Source organism: Triturus cristatus, chromosome 6 (assembly GCF_964204655.1).
Source record: "Triturus cristatus chromosome 6, aTriCri1.1, whole genome shotgun sequence".
Taxonomy (NCBI): domain Eukaryota; kingdom Metazoa; phylum Chordata; class Amphibia; order Caudata; family Salamandridae; genus Triturus; species Triturus cristatus.
In genome coordinates this window covers 596,050,363-596,068,790 of record NC_140589.1, presented here as the reverse complement: position 1 = coordinate 596,068,790, position 18,428 = coordinate 596,050,363, and the positions used below count along the sequence as shown (strand labels likewise).

Below are 18,428 nucleotides of genomic sequence, written 5' to 3'. Positions count from 1 at the left end.
CATCTTAGAGATGCCCCCTGAAAAGCGACCAACTCTCTTGTGTCCAACTGACTGATCTGCACCAGCCTGCCTCACAGACATGTTTCTGACCTTCTGAGGTGGGAGCTCTTGTGGTCAGGGACAGAGCTGCTACGGGTGGAGGTGCTTCACACCTACCCCTAAGCAGGAACAGCATTCAGGGCGGTGAGCCGCAAAGGCTTCCTGCCCTATGATATGCTAGCCCGGGCGTCACCAGCTAGTGGAGATGCCCGCCCCCCTGACCAAGCCCCACTTGTGGGCAGAGGTCGGTGAGAAAATTAGTCAGGAGATTTGTGTCCCACCCTGCCAGGAGCATCCCTAAGGTGCCTTGGACCAAGGTGACCTCCTTAGAAAATCCTCCGTCTTGAATGGAAGGATTATAGCCAATCAGGTTTGGGTTAGAGGATGGCCCCTCCCCAAAGGGAGTCACCCTAAAAGCCAAGTAGCCTATTGGCTACCATCTGCCAGTACCTGTAACACCCCTAAATTCAGTATTTAGGGGCACCCCTGAACCTTGATCCTCAGATTCCTACAACCCTAGAAGAAAAGGCCGAAGAAGACGACGTGCAGCTGAGCCAGAAGACAACTATTGTTTTTCCTGCTCAAAGATCCTGCAAAGAATACAACGCCTGTTTTGTGTCCAGAGACTTCCAGAACCCGAGGAAGACTGCCAACGCTTCAACATAAACCAGATCTCCCAAGGACAGTGTCCAGAAGAATCCAAATACAAGGACTCCGGATCCACCTAGAACTGCAATCCTTGCCCATTCTGCATTCAATGCTCACGGCCAGAATGTGAGTTGCTCACCTGTCCAGTGAAGTCTCTCCAACGATCCTGACCTCAAATCCAGCATTTGCTGACCTCTCCTGGACTCCACGAAGCTGCCTGCAGCCTCATCTTGACCTGCTCCGGTCTAGTAAATCCGACACCAAAAGGTACCCCTGCATCCTCAGCCACCCCGACTTTTGGGAGCCCAACCAATGGGGCCCAGCCCTCTTCCAACATCTCAACTTACCTGCCCAGCTAATAGTCACCTTCATCCAGCCTCCTGGTCCAAGCCTGCAGCCTCTTTGTGCAACCAAGATTACCCATTCAAAAGCATTGGGTGCCCTCCGGTGATTTTCACCCTGCATCCGGCCTCCTCTGTGCCGTCTGTGGTGTAATGTTGGTGCTACCTTGTGATCCCCCATGCATGCTTTAACCCTTGGGCCTGTGCCCTGAAACTGCAGGCACTTACCTGCAAATCACACCTCTTGTGGGTGCCCCAGTCCCCATTGACCAACATTGGGCCCAGTGACCTCTGCACCGGGCTGCCCCAGTGCCGCTGGTGGTGCTTTACCTACCTTGATCTGACCCTTGCCCAGTGTTGGTCCAAAGCCCCAAAGAATGGACGTGTAAGACGAGTACTTTTTTTTTAAAAGTCATTTTACTGCTTTATTTTTTTTATTTTCTGTTTTTATTTTTTATTAATGTATTTATTTAATTTCCAGACGAAAAAACCCAAACAATTACAATTGCAATAAAAAGAAGAAACAATGCAAGAAATTCCGTCACAGTATACATATGTCTGATGCAGGTTAACTTCCTGCAAATTAGTGTACAGAGGCATAATTCTATACAATAGAGGGGAGCGAACGGCCCCCTGGCGGTCCTTTACATCGTACCTGGAGTGGTCTGTTAATAATACAGGGTTACACTGCGTGGGGACCAATTCTGGGATAGGGTCAGTGGCAACCTACGACTGCCTTATATCTAGTCGGTACTTGGAAACTAAGCCCCGATGGAGAAATCAATATTTCTTTGCTGTAGCCCCATGCCGCTTCCCCGCTGTGAGAGAAGAGAGTTAGTACCTCAGCACTCCTATTTACTCCTTACCGGCTATATAATCCTGGTATAGGCTCCAGAAATTCCTGGGGCGGCTTTTGGAAGGAATTAATTCACTATATATCTCGGACTGTGTGTTACAGTATAACATGTCCTGGGACCATTGTGCTATGGTGGGGGGGTCCCCTGGCCCAATGTATTGTTACCACCCGCTTAACTATCCCATCTGTACAAGTCGCCTTAGGCCTATACGTTTATGTTTGGTAAATTCCAGCAGAGCCAACAATAGATCAGCATTCAGGGGCTCCCCGGTGATGTCGCTAAGTTTAAGAAAAATAGCTATCCAAAAGTTGGGTACGTCTGGACATAGCCATACCATGTGAATAAACCCTGCTGGCTCCGTACCACATCTCTTGCATTTCGCCTTGTCTTGAAGTCCGTATTTATATAGACGGATCAGGGTATAATATACTTTGTTTATAAATTTGAAGTGGATAAGACGATGCTTCCCGTTTAGTGAAACGCACCGTGTGGCTTCACAGCAATCATGCCAGGTGTCATCGTCTATAACTAACTCGAGATCGGATTGCCAGCTGAGCCTGGCTTTAGTGAAGTGGTTTTTCCTGTTGTCCTGAGATAGAGAGTAAATACTGGAAATTACCTTCCGGGGAACTCTATCTGCTACAGGAGAGAGAAGGGGGCTACCTAAGGTGGTTTGAGCAGTTTGTCACCCAACAATGAAACATCACCAGAGGAGTGATTTCCTGCCCAGATGAGACCAAGTCTTCCCATCCCCCGCCCACTCCATCTGCAAAGAGATCACCTATGCAAGAAATATTGACTGTCAGAAGTGCTCGCTGTACCTCTGGCTCAACAAGCACTGGTAGCCAAAAAAACAGATCGACTGGAGTAATATAGGATAGAGGCTGTCTTCGCTTCAAGATATTATTCCATGCATGTGCAGTGGTATTAATTGAGTCAAGTGTGCCAGCACGTCTATGTGGCGCTTGAAACAATAATGTAGCTTAAGTGGAGGGCGCCGCCGCGACCTTCTCAATATGCAGGTGTGGAGGAGGGGATTGCTGATATAGCCCAAAACATGCAGGCAGACATTTTGCAGCGTAATAATAGAGTTCCATGTCACCTAGGCCCCACCTGGCATGGAGTGTCAGAATACCCCATCGTACCCGAGGTTGTTTACTGGCCCTGGCCAGGTGGATAAGCAAGGACCGAAGTTGTTTAAAAAAAGGAGCAGGGGGAACCATTGGTTTGTTACAAAACAAAAACAAAAATTGTGGGAGGACCACCATTTTCATTAGGGCGATGCGGCCCATAAGGGATAGCGGCAGCCGCAACCATCTGTTAACGTCATCCTCCAGCTTCGCCATTGCTTCACCATAGTTCTCTGTTAACACCACTTCCAAACTAGTGTGAACCTGAATACCCAAATACCGCACCGGGTCTGTAGTCCACTGAAATGGAAACTCCATCTCGATGGGGGCCAATGCTGGCGTAAGTGGGAAAGTTCCGGATTTGGACCAGTTGATGCGAAGGCCAGAGAACACGCCATATCGCACCACCTCTCGAAGAACCGGGGACAGATTGGTCTCGGGATCCCTAATATAGAGGAGGGTGTTGTCAGCGTAAGTGGAAATGATTAGATTATATCCGGGGAACCAAATCCCCCTATGAATATGGTACTCTCTTAGTGCGCACACCAGTGGTTCAGCTACGATAGCATAGAGAAGTGGTGATAGCAGACATCCCTGGTGTGTTCCCCTGGTTATACTGAAGGGTGAGGTAACCAGGTTGTCCACTCTAACCCTGGCAGTCGGGGCGTTATATAGCACTGACACTAATTGAATGAAAAGATCGCTGACACTCATCCTCCGTAAAACCTTCTGCATGAAGTCCCACTCAACCGAGTCAAATGCCTTCTCGCCGTCTAAGAATATCGTGGCGGCCCTGACACCAGGACTAGTGTGCTGAATGGCTCCAAATACTGTGCGTAGAATATAAGTAAGGGTGCGTCCTGACACGGACCCTGACTGTTCTGGCCCTACCAGCGTCGGTACCAAAGGAGCTAAACGGTTAGTTAACACTTTAGCGAATATCTTGGTGTCGACATTCATGTTGAGAGCGGTCTGTACGATGAGCATGCATCTGGGGGCTTAAGCGGTTTCTGGAGAGTGACCAGAAGGGTCACCGCATTGACGACGGCATCAACCTGCTTTCGCCCATTTCTTCAAACAGGAGATCAAGTGGGGGACCAGGAGTTCTCTATACTACTTGTAGAAGGCCACGGTTAGGCCGTCTTGACCATGCGTACTCCCTGCTCACATAGATTTTAGCGCCCCATGAATTTCCCAAGCCTCAAGGGGCCTCATCAGATATTCCCTGTGTTTGTCTTTCAACCATGGGAGCTTTATGTGCTCCAGGTATTCCAAGGCTGTACCTCTACTTCCTGTCGTCCTGGATTGATATAACTCGGAGTAGTAATCCCTAAACCTGTCGGCTATTGAGTCTGGGTCGCGCAGTATTTCGCCCGTAGCTGCACGGAGTTCTGGGACTCCAGTCCTTTCGCGTCTACCCTTCAGCACCCCTGCTAGTGTAGCTCCCGGGGCTCACCCTCCTTGTAAGACCTCGCAACTGCGTTTTTCCCTAGGAATTTGATTTCCCTGTCAGCAGTCTCATGATACTCTTCCAGTGTGCTCTTTAATTCTGCTTCCACCCTGTCTGCACCAGCATCTAGGGCTTCCAGCTCAAGAGCAGCGAGCTTCTTTTCCAGAGCTGCCAGATAATCCCTGATGAAGCGGAGTACCCCGGCATGTTTGGTCATGGCAATCCCTCTTATGTAAACCTTAAAAGCTTCCCAAGTAGTGGCAAATAGGGGAAATGAATCGATGTTAGTATCGAAGAAGACCTCTATGGCTTCGGCCATTTCCATCTTAAACACATTATCGAGTAGGGCATACGGCGGGAACCTCCTTGTAAAAGGAGCAGGCCTTTTCGACGGGGTGTTAAGGTGCAACAGGATGGGAGTGTGGTCTGAGTATGAGCGTGGGTGTACTTCGCAGCAGCTAATCACAGTGGAAAGTGAGCTAGAGAAGAACCAGTAATCTATCCTGGTGTACAGGTTGTATAGGGCTGAGTAGTTCGTGAACCCCTCTGGAGCGCCTCACGTCTATCATATTCAATTCTACAATGGCATCCCCGATTGTTTGAGCCGTGGATGATTTTCTGCGTAACGAGCCCCCGGATCTATCCTTATTAGGATCTAGGATGCAGTTAAAATCCCCTCCCCAGAAAAAGGGAAACATTGCCCACTTCCGCATTCGCTCTAGTAGGGATCTGAAGAATTGCGGGTTGTCGAAATTGGGACAATATACAATAATAATAATAAATTCCATCCCAATCCCTTTGATCTTGGAGATGACGAACCTGCCCTCCCTATCAGTCTCTAAGGCCTCCAAGGTTATACTGCTTCTAGGGTTAACCCATGTGAGCACCCCACAGACAAGCAACGAGAATCCAGAATCATGAAAGGCGCCATGTAGACGCCTATAGGTTATCATCTGGGAGTCAGCGGGCAAATGGGTTTCTTGCAACAGCGAGACATCAATATTGTGTCTGTTGAAATAGGCAATCACTTTCCTAGTTTTCCGAAAGTCGTTTAGGCCCCTGATATTCCAAGTTAAGAGCTTCAGTTTATCGCCCTGTTTCAAACCTAAGGGATCATCGTGTCCTGAACTTCCTCCCTAAATCTCGATGGGCAAACTCTCTAAATCTCCGCCTTGCATGCGGTCACCTCTGTTGCATTATGTGAGCACGAATTACATTCTGTGGCAGTAAACAAACCATATAATCAAACATTTCGTAACAGCCCGCTCCCACCACCCACGCCATGTAAACCCTAACTCAGCATTGACGACTCCCGTCCTCCCCCCTGCCACCCAAATTAAGTGCATAATCCAGTAAAAGAGAGAGCAGTGAGTAACACGCGGGCGGATGTTACCTGGTTACTACAAAAGAAAAAAACTACAAATTAGGAAACAGTGCCCCGCCTTCCATTGCAGATCTATAGCATCCATGTTAAACAAGAACTAAACAAGTCGTACAGCGGAAATAGCCCGAGCCCCCTCACATATGTTTACAGTGCATCGCCATTGCCGACTAGGCTTGGAATTTAGCAGGTTAGAGTTATCACCATCCCGCCACCCATTGTGTAAATATCAATAATTCTTGCAATATGATGTCTTCAGAAATGGTGAGGAACGGGTATCTTGAGACCAGCGCCCTTCGTCAGAGTAATGAAATCAAGAGGGAAAGGGGGAGGGGGGAAATGAGGAAAAGGACAGGATTGTGCCTTACATTGCAGGAGATCAACAGTCAGGAGTGCTGTGCTTGCTCCACTGCTCCTCGCCACCAGATGCACCACTATTCGCCTCGTCTGTCACCTCAGGCTCTTGGTTGCGTCCTGCTGTCTTGGGGAGGTCTTTCAAGGCTTTCTGGAGAGACTTAGGGTCTAGAAAAATCCTAGAGTGGCTGTTCATATTCACCCTCAGCTTTGCGGGGTAAAGCATGGCGTAATCTATGATGTGTTCTCGTAGACGACTTTTCAACGGGGCAAATTGTCGTCTGGTCTCCTGTACTTTCATAGTGAAGTCCGGGAACAGAGAGATCACGTTCCCCTTGAACTGCAGGGCTCCTTTAGCTCTCGCTTGCTTCATTGCTGCATCTCTGTCTCTATAATTAAAGAACTTCGCAATCACCAGACGCGGCGGATTGCCCGGTAGAGGCCTGGGGCCGAGCGATCGGTGTGCTCTCTCCACCACGAACCTGTCCGAAAAGGCTTCCCGCCCCAGAAGTGTGACCAACATCTTTTCCATGAAGACCTCTATATTGCTGATTGAAGTGGATTCCGGCAGTCCCTTGATGCGTAGATTACATCCCTGGGATCTCGCTTCCAAGTCTTCTGCCTTCTCCTGTAGAACGGCTAGTGTTTTAGCAAAATGTTTCTGGGCTGCACCTACTTCTGACTGTGCCTCCTCTACCTCCACGACTCTTCGCTCGGTCATGTCAATTCGTTCTGCGTGCTTATCTAAACATTCTGACATTCTGTCCAACCTGTAGGTTAATGAGTCAATCTAACCGTCGATGGTAGTGAGGCTTTTCTGTAGACTTTTCTGCATTGTCATGAGTATCTGTTTAAGATCCCCCACTGCCTCCTCCGACATTTTGTCTCGATCCTCGGGGGGGACGGGGGGGTCTCCCTCCATGTCCCCAGATCTTGACTTACATTGCTCAAATTGCAGCTTGGATTGGGTTTTGTCAACCTTACCCATGGTGGTTTGCTGGGGCAGAAGGGACCAAGATGTTGCACAGTCAGATTTCTCTCTCGCACCAGGCGGTGGGTCACGGTCCGGCACAACACTCTTCCCCGTCAATTGGGTCACCCCTGGATCACCGGAGTCACAGGCCAACCAGGCAGCCCCGCCTCTCAGAGCAAGCAAAGAATTGAGGGGAGGTCCTCACGCGATGCTGGGATGATGAACTTCCTAGTCTCCCCTCTGTCCAGTATCCCAGAGGCTCACACTAGGCCGACAAGGTGCAGCAGCTACCCTTTTCCGGAGACCGGCTCTCGAGGGTCAGCAATGTACTTGTGAGGTCAGGCAGAGAGAGCTGTCTCACTGAGTCTCCCCAAACACGCACAGACTTCAAGCCACCCCTCAATCTTATCCGACCATGGGACGCTCAACTTATCTCCAGGGTCTTTCGTCTTCGCTGTTTGCAGCTGCATTTAGCCACGTCCCACTGTCCGTGTCGCTAATCAAATTTCACTAGGCAGCACTGGGTCAACCGGCGTCGGAGCTAGTATCACTTCACCGCAGGGCGCCAGCAGCTAGGCTCTCTCATCAAGCAGGACTGGTGGAGAGACATTGGCGTGGCCACGCACTGTCTATTTTTAATGCAGCCCCTCGCCTCTAGGCCTCACTGTGCAATAGGACGGGGTACTCTGCCCAATTCTCGGCAGTCCATGTGTTCCGTGCCTCGTAGGGCCTCTGCACCCCCAAATCAGTCAAAGCGTCTCATGTAAGACGGGTACTTACCTGTAACTGCATATAAATGTTTTCCTTCCACAGGATTGCACTGCATTTCTGCCTATTGCACTAAATGTCTATATTTCGCATTTGCTAAGTTTGCTACTGCTTGATTGACATTGCCAAATTATTTTTATGCTACTGTAAAATTATTTGACTGCCTTTACAAAACAATAGCTACTGCATTTAAAAAAGTATTAATATTCATAAAATTGCTATTCACCTGCAACCGAGTTCATTTGGTTCTAAAAATAAAATAACAAAGTAATTCATTTTATACATAACAATTAGTCTTGGATTCAGTCTTGAGTGTGTGTCATCATTTATTGCCTGAGTGTCTGGAACAAATAATACAGCCCTCTGAAAAGTCTAACTGCTCGACCGCACTATCACAAATAGAGCTTTTAGTATTATCTAAAAAAGCCTCTTGGGATCCACTGGACTCTGTGCACCCAATATCTTACTTTGGTATAATATATACAGAGCCATCTTACTACACATGTCCTACTTTTTGAACACACTACACCCTGCCCACTGTGCTGTTCATGGCCCACACTAGTGGGGTCTTATGTCTAATATGTATTAAAAAGGAAGATCTGTGCCTGGCAAAAGGTTTATTTTGCCAGGTTCAACTCTCAGTTTAAACCTGCACACACAGGCTGAAATGGCAGGGTTGAGACAGGTTTAATGGGCACATTGAGTGCTGCAGGCCCACTAGTAGCATTTAATTTACAGCCCCTGGGCACGGAAGTGCCACTTTACTAGGGACTTATCAGTAAATTAAATAGGCCCGTTGGGTGTACTACAAATCTTCCATGTTTTTAAGGAGAGAGCACGAGCACTTTAGCACTGGTTAGTAGTGGTAAATTGCGCAGAATCCTTAAGGCAGCAAAAATAAAGTCCGCAATACAGAGGTTTGAAGGCAGAATGTTAGAGGAGAACCACACCAAGGTTGCCCGGGCTAACAATAATCTAATGGTGAAGTCCAATTTTTGTTAACTGGAGCAGAAAAGTAACTTTGTAAAAATGCACTTTAGGCTGCCTGAGTCAAAACCTGCCTACAGCTAGCACTTTTGACTAGGGGATGGCAAGAAGGTCATCTTGCATTCCTCCCAAGAACCTTCCTAGACAGATAGCCTTCAACCAAAGTAGGAGGAAAAATCTGTTATGACCCTCTAAAATAAGGCAGTGGCCAAGACGCTGAAGACAGACCAATCTGGTGGCAACTGGATCCTGACATCTTAAAACAGTGGTTTCTGGGTAATTTTACATAAAGGCAAAGATGAAATGCTGACAAAATAGGTGGGAGACTGTGAGAAAATTGGTAGGATTTGGCTTAGAATTTCTTCAGGAATGTTCTTGGGTACAGGATAAATTTGGCACCTCCTCCACCACCTCCTCCTCAGAGCTTTCCTGCCCCTGGGAAGGCCCCCTTGGTAGAAAACTCCCTATTTGAAAAAGAATCCTGACTTTGAGTTCTGACTCCTGCTGGAAGAAGACTATTTCCTTAAGAAACCCTGATTCCTGCTGTCACCCATGGACTGGAACTGCTCTCCAAGGGTCAAGTGGTAGGCCTCCCTTTTTCCTGCTTTGGGGACATAAAAAGCAGAAGAACGTTTAACTGTAAGATGACCTAGCTGACTAAAGAAGACTAGGCACAACAGGAGACCTGGCTGGAGAGAGACTTGGTGCGCAGAGCCTGCCCTAAGGAGGTAGGGTCTGCAAAACTGACCGGAAGAATCTTTCAAGACGTTTGAAACCTGTTATTTGTACAGCGCAAACTAATCACCCGTAAGCGTCTCATGATGCTGAGCGGATCTGCCTACGGTGCTGTGTATCGAACCGTGAGCCCCACGCTCTAGAGTCAGCCACCCTGACCGCTGCGAACAAATGGATTTATTTGGTGTTTGGTGGGCAAGATACTCCGTCAAAACATGACAGATATCCTATGCACCTTATTACAAGCTTCATACGCTGTAATAGACTTATAATATAGTGATCAGGACATGCACCACAATTGCGACAGAGTAACCCATTCACCAAACTCTAAATAAAGCTGTCAAACTGAAGGGAAAATCTTTAACTTGGACAATCTGCTTGGTGGATCTAACTCCACTCCATTGTGGTCGACCTTTAATTATTCCTATGTTCTGTTCCAGTCTACCATGAATGGCTGCTTTTCCAGAATGCTTGACTTTTTCAAGGATCTTTTTGACTTAAAACTATAAAAATCCATAGCTCTGGTTCCCCTCAATCTATTTTGAAGATATTGATGTCTTTTTGCTCATTACATTTTTCTTTGTTTTTCTTCTCATTACATTTTTCCCTATTTTTTTAATTAGTTAGTGAATTATATTATGTCGTATTTGTTTTGAAGTTGTTTTTACTTCTTTATTTTAACACACACTTCTCTGGGGATTGCCTGCTGCTTGTGCCATTGTTATCAGGGGCTGAGCAGAGATTCTCTCAGAACTGTGTTTTGACTTCATTAGAGTGGGTTATTGTGTTGGCACTAGTGCCCCCTCTCTCAAATAACCTTAACGACCTGCAAAATTCTCTTTTTTTCAGTCACAAAAAGGAGTCTGACAAATACTAAACATATTTTAAATTCCCAAATACCCACCCCCTTCCACAAAATTTGGCCAAAAGCACATGTCTAGGCCCTTTTAGCAAGTATTGCAGAAACCAATATATTGTTTTTAAATAGTGTTTCATATTGCACTTGTACCATTTTTAATCACTGTTTGCAGCTTAGTTACGTTTACCAGTTTAATGGTACTCTGTTTTCCAACCTCTAAAGGATAGAATGCTCAGTTTGCCTTTCATTCAAACTTCTGAAATGCATATAAACAAAAATGGCATGCATTAATCTCAATGTGCCACCCTGCACGTATGACATGTACATCTAGAACACAGTTCTTAGAAAATATGACTAGTCTTGTTTAACAATAACCCCGTGGTAAGACACTAAAAATAAAATCCCAATATTCTACATAAAAATAATTAAAAAAATGTCAGTCCTTCAAAACCAGTTTCTTTCCAAATATAAATACTTTTACTTACAGCTAGGCAGGATAGCATGTTTTCTTGAAACCGAGGCAACTGCTTTATTTCATGTAAAGGCCTATGAACATTTTTCACTGAAAGCAGCATGTTCACACAAGTGGCTTACCCTGTTGTGGGGTCTTAACTTCAACTGATAAAATTACATTTTTAATTGATTGAGAAACATGGCAAGCTAACAGTCCGGTGCTACGCATTAATAGCTAGGAACAACATGTTTTATCCTCCGTTTTTATTTAGCACCTTTTGAGGGACTGGGAGAAAAACATTTAAAAAACTATTAGATATAATACACATGTATCTGGAAAATAGCCACACGATTTCATGGTGGTTACTGAGGACTTTAACCTAAACATGTTGTTCTCAAAATCAAGTGATGACTGGTGCAAAGACCAATATAGAGTGTGCAGTATCCCCATGCCTATTTATAAAAATCAGAGAGATGATGATATCCTGGGGACAGATTTAGTTCTTTGACTGACTGAGGTAAATCTATAAACACTGAATGGAAGCAAGTCCTCGAACATCTTGAGGAATTATATACAGCTGTCATTCGCATAAAAGGCAGACCTATTCTGTACTCTGGTTTCAAGATTTTTAAATGGTAAGTATACATCATGGTAAGTAAATATAATAATAAGGGTCATAATAATGTAAAGGTATTTGTACTTGTGTTTGTAAAGCATGCTGTTACCTGACCAATGAGTGCTCAGGCTGCAGAATTAGCCGTTTAAGTAATAGCCAAGTTTTCAATTGTTCCTAGAAAGACAAAAGGTGAGTTTCTACCCTGATGTGAAAGGGATTCCAGAGTTTGGCAGACGTGATCAAGAATGCATGTGCCCCACCTCTGGTCAAGCTGAAGTGGAAGACAACCAGCAGTCTAGCCGATAAAGACCTGAGAGATTTAGATGTGATGTAACGCTTTTTTTCCATGTAAAATGGCGAGGGTCTATTGATGGCTTTGAAAAGAAAAAGCTGTCACAGATATTAAAATGTAATACATTTGGAAATGTGCAACCACTGCAATGTGGTTTTGTCATGGATGATCGTTCTGGGTGCTGTATTTTGGAGATGCTGAAGATGATTGATGATGTAGTGGGTAACCCCCAGGAACGGAGAATTACAGTAGTCTAAGTGATAAGTAACTGGCACCTGCACAACCAGAAGAGTGCGAGAGATACAAAATAATTTTCCACAGAATCTGGAGATCCAGAAGCAGGTGGAGGAAAGCTTGATAACCTGAGCCATCAAAGAGATGTTGTGGTCTAGATGTACACTTCGATTTCAAACCAAACAAGTTGGTGAGGGAGTGACCCCAAGATGATAAGGCAAAAAAACAATGGAGGAAAAAACTGAAACCACCTGACCCGTAACAATTAAGATCTCCGTATTGTCTGTATTCAGTTTTTATAAAAAGACAGGACATCCAGTCATTTATCTGAGACATAAACTCCCTGATCTTACCATAACACTTAGGGGCCTATTAGGATGGCGGGCGGACTTTAGTGGCGGTCCCGCACCGGCAGTTAGGATTCCACCACCACCGTGGCATCTTCTATTCCCAACCTTGTGGTGGGCGGTGATCACAGCACCGCCCACCACAAGGCTGGGAATACACGTTGTGCACAAGGTGACAGGCACCGCGCGGTGCCTGTAACCTTGTCCGTGACAATGTAGGGGGGTACCATAGGTTCCCCCATGTGCACCCCCCACACCCCCAATACCCTGGGGGCCCACAACAGGCCCCCATAAGCAGACTCCGCATGGCTACCCCACCATGGAAAGCCCTGCACCGCTGCCTATGCTAATATGGATGGCGGTGTCTAGCAGACACCACCACCATATCCAGCCCCTTTTCCGACTGGTCGACCGGCGGAAAACCGAAGGACGGTCTTTCCGTCTGCCGGGGTCCCCCCCGCCATACTAATATGGCGTGGGGGAAATGGGTGGCGGGTGGGGTATGATGTAGGGCAGATCACCACCGCCATGCGGGCAGTGGCGATCCGCCCTACATCATAATAGACCCCTTATTCGTGTTCTTGTCCAGAGTGAAAATAATTTGTGTCATCATCGTAACATAGTGACCCCAAGATGATACGGCCAAAAATCAATGGATTAAAAAACAGAAACCTTTTGACCTGGGTAAAATTAAGATCTCAGTCTTGTCCGTATTCAGTTTTTATAAAAAGTCAGGACATCCAGTCAGTTATCTGAAAGGTGCACTTCCTGGTCGTGGCATAACTTTATTTGTATTCTCGTCCACAGTGAAAAAAAATTGTGTGTCATCATCGTAATTCAGCGGTTGGCAATACTAAATAGATCAACTTTGGACATATTGTTTGCTAAGGAAGGTGGAGATGTTGTGTTATTAAAGTCCAGCATTGTTGTTTATTTGTACTTGATAGCAGTATGGACATTAATAAATCTGTTGACAATATAATTAATGTTTTAAGTGAAACTAAAACCTTGGGAGAGTCTGGTGTGGGGGAAATAGTTGGTTGATGGTTTAGTAAGATTTGAAAGGGAATTGGAAACATTGGTTGATGGTTTGGTGTTGTAGGTGGCGACTTACTAAAGAAAATGCTAACACAATTAATATTAACCTTGAATATAACTGGTCTAATTCTAATATCATTTTTTTTTTAGAAGTTATTTGTTTTAAGAGAGGTTTAAAATACGATTGTCAAAAGAAGAAAATTGCTGACCATAAAAAGAAAGAGGGAAGAATTTATCTTGATGACTTCAAAGCCAGAGTTTATGATGAAATGAAGGCCTTGGAGAAGACAAAATCAAAGAAGTTGGGAATGGTTGATGAAGTTTTGTAGTAGATTCAGAAATCATCAAAGGGGGGAGTGCGAGCGCGTTGTTAATTGATAGAAACAAATGCTTCATTTACATGTGTTTTAGTTAGTATAACCAGACTTTGGTTAACTTGACTGTGGCCTAGTTCGCCTGCACTGACATTCATTTTACTGTGACAGAATAATGCGCTTTCAAATGACATTAATGAGTTTCTAATGTGCATGATTCTCTTTTGTGTTTCCATTTTAGAAAATAAGCAAGATAGAATTAATGTTATTGTGTTGTTTACTTGTCCAGCTGAAATGTATTAATATGTGCAGAATGTTTCTGTATTTGCAACAAATTCAAGGTTCTTTACCTGCATCTGCTCTGAGTCATTCACCAGTTGTACTGTCTATTGTTTTTCTTTGTAGCGCAAATATCATGTCATTTCCTTCATTTCCTAATATAATTATGCATGAAAGTTAGGTAATCCTTATCATCGAGTGTGCGACTTTCACTGCCTGAAATCTTTCAAATGTGCTGTTTTTGGGAAGTGTTATGAGATTTTATGCTTATAACACTTATATCGCGTACGGATACTCAAGAGTGTCCTGGCGCAGGAGCCAACTGCCAATGCAACGGAGCTAAGAGAAACTGTGGATTAATTAAAAAGCAGGGTCTTTAGCTGCTTCTTAAAGAGCCTGGGGTCTTGTGTATTCCGCAGTTCATATAGAAGGGAATTCCAGGCTTCAGCTGCCTTAAAAGATAAATAACTGCCCCCCATTCGAGTAAGGCGAACGCGGGGTATCACTGCTAGACGCTTCGCGGCTGAACGCAATTGTCTTTGGAGGACGGAAAAACCAAAGCGTCTCCTGAGATTGGGCGTCCCAGATCCGTGAAGAGCTCCATGGGCAAGAATGAGGGCTTTAAACTGGACACGTTGAGCCATAGAAAGCCAATGTAGGTCCCGTAGATGTTGTTTTATACTCTATCTTCCTGGGATGCCGAGCAGAGCTCTAGCTGCAACATTTTGTATTGTTTGCAATTTTTTCATCTGGTATCCAGGCAAGCCAATATACAGTGCATTGGCATAGTCAATGCGTGACAAGATAAGGGCACGAGTCACCATTTCCTTGGCTGACCTGGGTAGCAGTGGAAGGAACTTCCTGAGCGATTTCAATGTACCAAAGCACACTACGGCAACTTTTGTTATCTGCGTGGAAAACCGGAGGTCCTCGGTGAACCAGACACCCAGATGCTTAACAGGGTTGCCAACAGAATTAGGCATAGGGTGCTCTGTGGGCCAAAGGGCCTCCCTAAATTGTGGGGGAAAAGACCCATACAGAAGTACCTCCGACTTGTCCTCATTGCACTTAAGCTGAGCCAGTGCAAGCCATTTAAAAACGGCTGAAAGACAATTTTTTGCTCAATCCGAGGACAAGTCGTTTTCCTTCCAAGTGAAGAGGAGCTGTGTTTCATCTGCATAAGCTATGATCTTAGCTTCCAGCTCCTCTGCTAGATAGATCAGGGGAGTAACATATAGATTGGAAAGAAGGGGACTCAGAGTGGAGCCCTGCAGAACTCCCGTGGTCCCCTTTCTTGTTTGCCAGACTTTTCTTGCTTTCTCAGTTGTGCAGACTTTGTTAGCCTGTCTATCAATTTATACTGAGACTTTCCTTGTCTTTTTATTTGAGCAGATTTTTCATTCTTGTTCTTTCTGAACTGTAATTTGGTTTTGGCTATTTGCTTCCTTTAGAGTTTACCTTATTGTGATCCTCTCACATTTGCATGAGTTGATGCATTATCGATGCTGATATGCATTTTACTAGCTAACACATTTTGCCTTCTGTAATGATTCTTGACATGATTAAACCTTTATGGTTATTACTTTCAATTTTGTCTGGTGAAGGATTCTTTCATTTGCACAGGGTAATTGTCTTATGAGCCTCACTTGACTTATGCCCTGCTTCTCAACCTTTTTGATTTCATAATTAAAAGCATTAACAATGCACAGGTATGTAAAATAAAAACAAATTGCTTATCCGTGGTATGTATTTCATACTGCTCTCGTTTTTAACTATCACTGTAATAAAATGTCACTTTCATCAGAATAAAAAACAAATGGTGGGGTTTTTATTTTTGAAATAAAAAAAAAATGGCACCTTTGCTGGGTTTTTAAAAGGAATGTACTTTGCAAGGAAATGTTTTTTGAAGTTTAATTCCTCCTTTCATCTCAAATTTCAGGTTGCAAAACTTTTGGAAGAACTAAGGGAAGCTAAAGAGAGCCACAGCCCACAAATGAAACACTTCCTTGCTTTGGAAAATAAAATAAGGAATATGGAAAACAGGCATGCACAGAGAGAGCTGGAACTTCAGCAGGTAATAAAATAGATGCTCTTATCTCAATACTGCATCATTTAGTGAATGTTGACACCTTGTATAAAAAGCAGACAATGGCTGATCCAATCAGAATGCTTTGAATGTTGGCTCTATTATTGTTTGTCTACATTCTGGGTTCTCTATAGGAACATAATTCACACAGAGAAAGCAGGCTTGTTTATTTGCGTGAGTTTATGGAGACAAATTCTAATAGCATTAAAGCTGTCCGACTTTAACAGCCACTTGTACTATTCTAGCAGCAATACAGGCCATCTGCCTTGGGCTATATTGATTGTTTAAGACTCTCTGCCTCGTTATAAGCCCTGGTGTGAGGCTCAGCCTGTTGCTCGAAAAGAAGGCCTTTAGCATCCATTTTAGCCTCCTGCAGCAGGTTATAGTTCTATATTAGTGCATTCTTAAGAAAGTCCTATTGCCTATCTGCTTTCATGGAATCATGAGCATTAGCTCACAGTATTAGTGAACATGCCACGAAACATACTGTTTTACATTTTAAGAAAAACAAAGCTGTAGTTTGAAGTTTTTAAAAGGTAAGTTCTCCACCGCTTCATGTGCTTGAGCGTATACATTTTAACACCAGTTTGGCAATTTTAAATACTGCTGGAAAAATACAGTAATCTGTGTTACCTACTGTTAGAAGATTTCACCCCAGTACCATAAAGCCAAAATCTTGCAGATAGTTGGATCACAGTGAAATGGAACACTGATAGCTGCACACTTTACCCTTGGTAGGGTTGAGGTTCCCTGGGTGTCTTCCCATTTAGCTACATTCTTGTTGAGCCATTTATTCATATTAGGAGGAAGAAAGAAGTGCAACTTTGAGATTGTGAAAAAGTGGGCATGAGATAGCGAACATTAGCCCCTACTTTACTCTCAGGAGATCTCCATTGATAATCATAAGCACTGACTAGTTCCACACATGTGCAGAGCAGTTCTTTGAAAGACACATCCACTTTGCCTTACTTCAGACAGGCCAGGAGACATATGTGACACAAATGATACATTTTGCAGCCTTATTGCCAATATTAATGCATTCATTTAAAAACTAAAAGGTAAAAGAGGTCAAACCCTTAAAAGCCACTTAAGTAAAATTAAAAGTGCCATTTTAACAAGTCCTTCACAAACGCTTTTTATTTTTTTTAAAGTAACAGATAGGATAATATATAGCAGCATATAGGCTGCAGCATTGGAAACAATGAGAATAGGGCACTGCACCTTTACGGACCTCTTGACCTCAAGTGTCCCAATATGCCCTGCAGGTGGCAGCTTTCTGACTTCTGCTGGCAGGATCCTAGAGCTGATCTCTGCCTTAATACGTTTTTTTTTTTCCTCTAAAAATGTTCATCCCAGGCTTTTCAAACCAGACTCACTCGATGTCATTTAGGGTGTAAAGTATTTTTAGATATTATCCTGACAGGAAATATATATCTTTTTTTGCAAAATGCCATCTCTTTTTGCAACTGCCCAGAAGGTTGTAGAAAAATGGCAAAAATAGACATGCACAGGATCTGTATCTCATGTTTGCCAGACTCTCATGCCCCAAGATGTTTTGCCACTGCTAGACCATCTCCAGATGCACTTTGAGGGAGAGAGAGAAGATTCACTTCCATGGCCAAGTGGAGCACCACAGAAGTCAAGATTAGCTGACTAGAGAGACTTCAGAAAGGTGAGGAGAGACTGTCCCCTCTACCAAGTGCACTTTTGTCATGCTCTGAGGACTCTGTCAGACGGAGATCTAAAAAGAGAATATCTGGAGAAAAACGACATTTCCGTTCGACATTGAGGTCATCGACGCTGAGAAGAGGTACAGCACCTACTTGTTCAACATAAAGGACAGGTTCAATGTTGAGAACACTTACAATGTTGAGGAGGAGTGCACCGTCTTCATCGAGAGGTACATCAACGTTGAGACACCATACGACATTGAGAACTTCAACGTCAAGATATCATTCAACCTAATTGACCATTACAGCGGAGTGGTTTTCGCAGATGGAAGCGTGCAGACTTCCTTGAGAGTCTGATTCAGAGTACTCCTGAGCCTATTGGCCATCCAGACCAACCCCTCCAGTGACAATTCCGGATACGCTAACACCGCCTCAGGCTTAAACGGAATCAACTCCTCCTCCGCTTTCCTCTCCTTCCTCAAATACCTCCTTCTCAACCAGTGATACCAGCAGTATTTTCACTGCCAATATCACCAGTCATCCCTTCTTAACCACCACAATCTCTTGTACCAGTGG

The 18,428-nt window shown here is 44.6% G+C and overlaps 1 protein-coding gene across 4 annotated transcripts in view; it reads left to right on the top strand.

Annotated features, from left to right (window-relative positions):
* CEP162 (centrosomal protein 162) overlaps positions 1 to 18,428 on the top strand; it is an 857,607-nt gene that overhangs the window by 794,999 nt on the left and 44,180 nt on the right. For 3 of the 4 annotated variants that reach the window (XM_085611039.1, XM_085611040.1, XM_085611038.1), the window contains one exon: positions 16,036 to 16,170. In XM_085611039.1, coding sequence (XP_085467165.1) covers positions 16,036 to 16,170 — 135 coding nt within the window. Of the gene's footprint in view, positions 1 to 13,653; positions 15,992 to 16,035; positions 16,171 to 18,428 lie in introns of those variants that run through there. The other variant, XM_085611041.1, reaches the window with a different exon arrangement.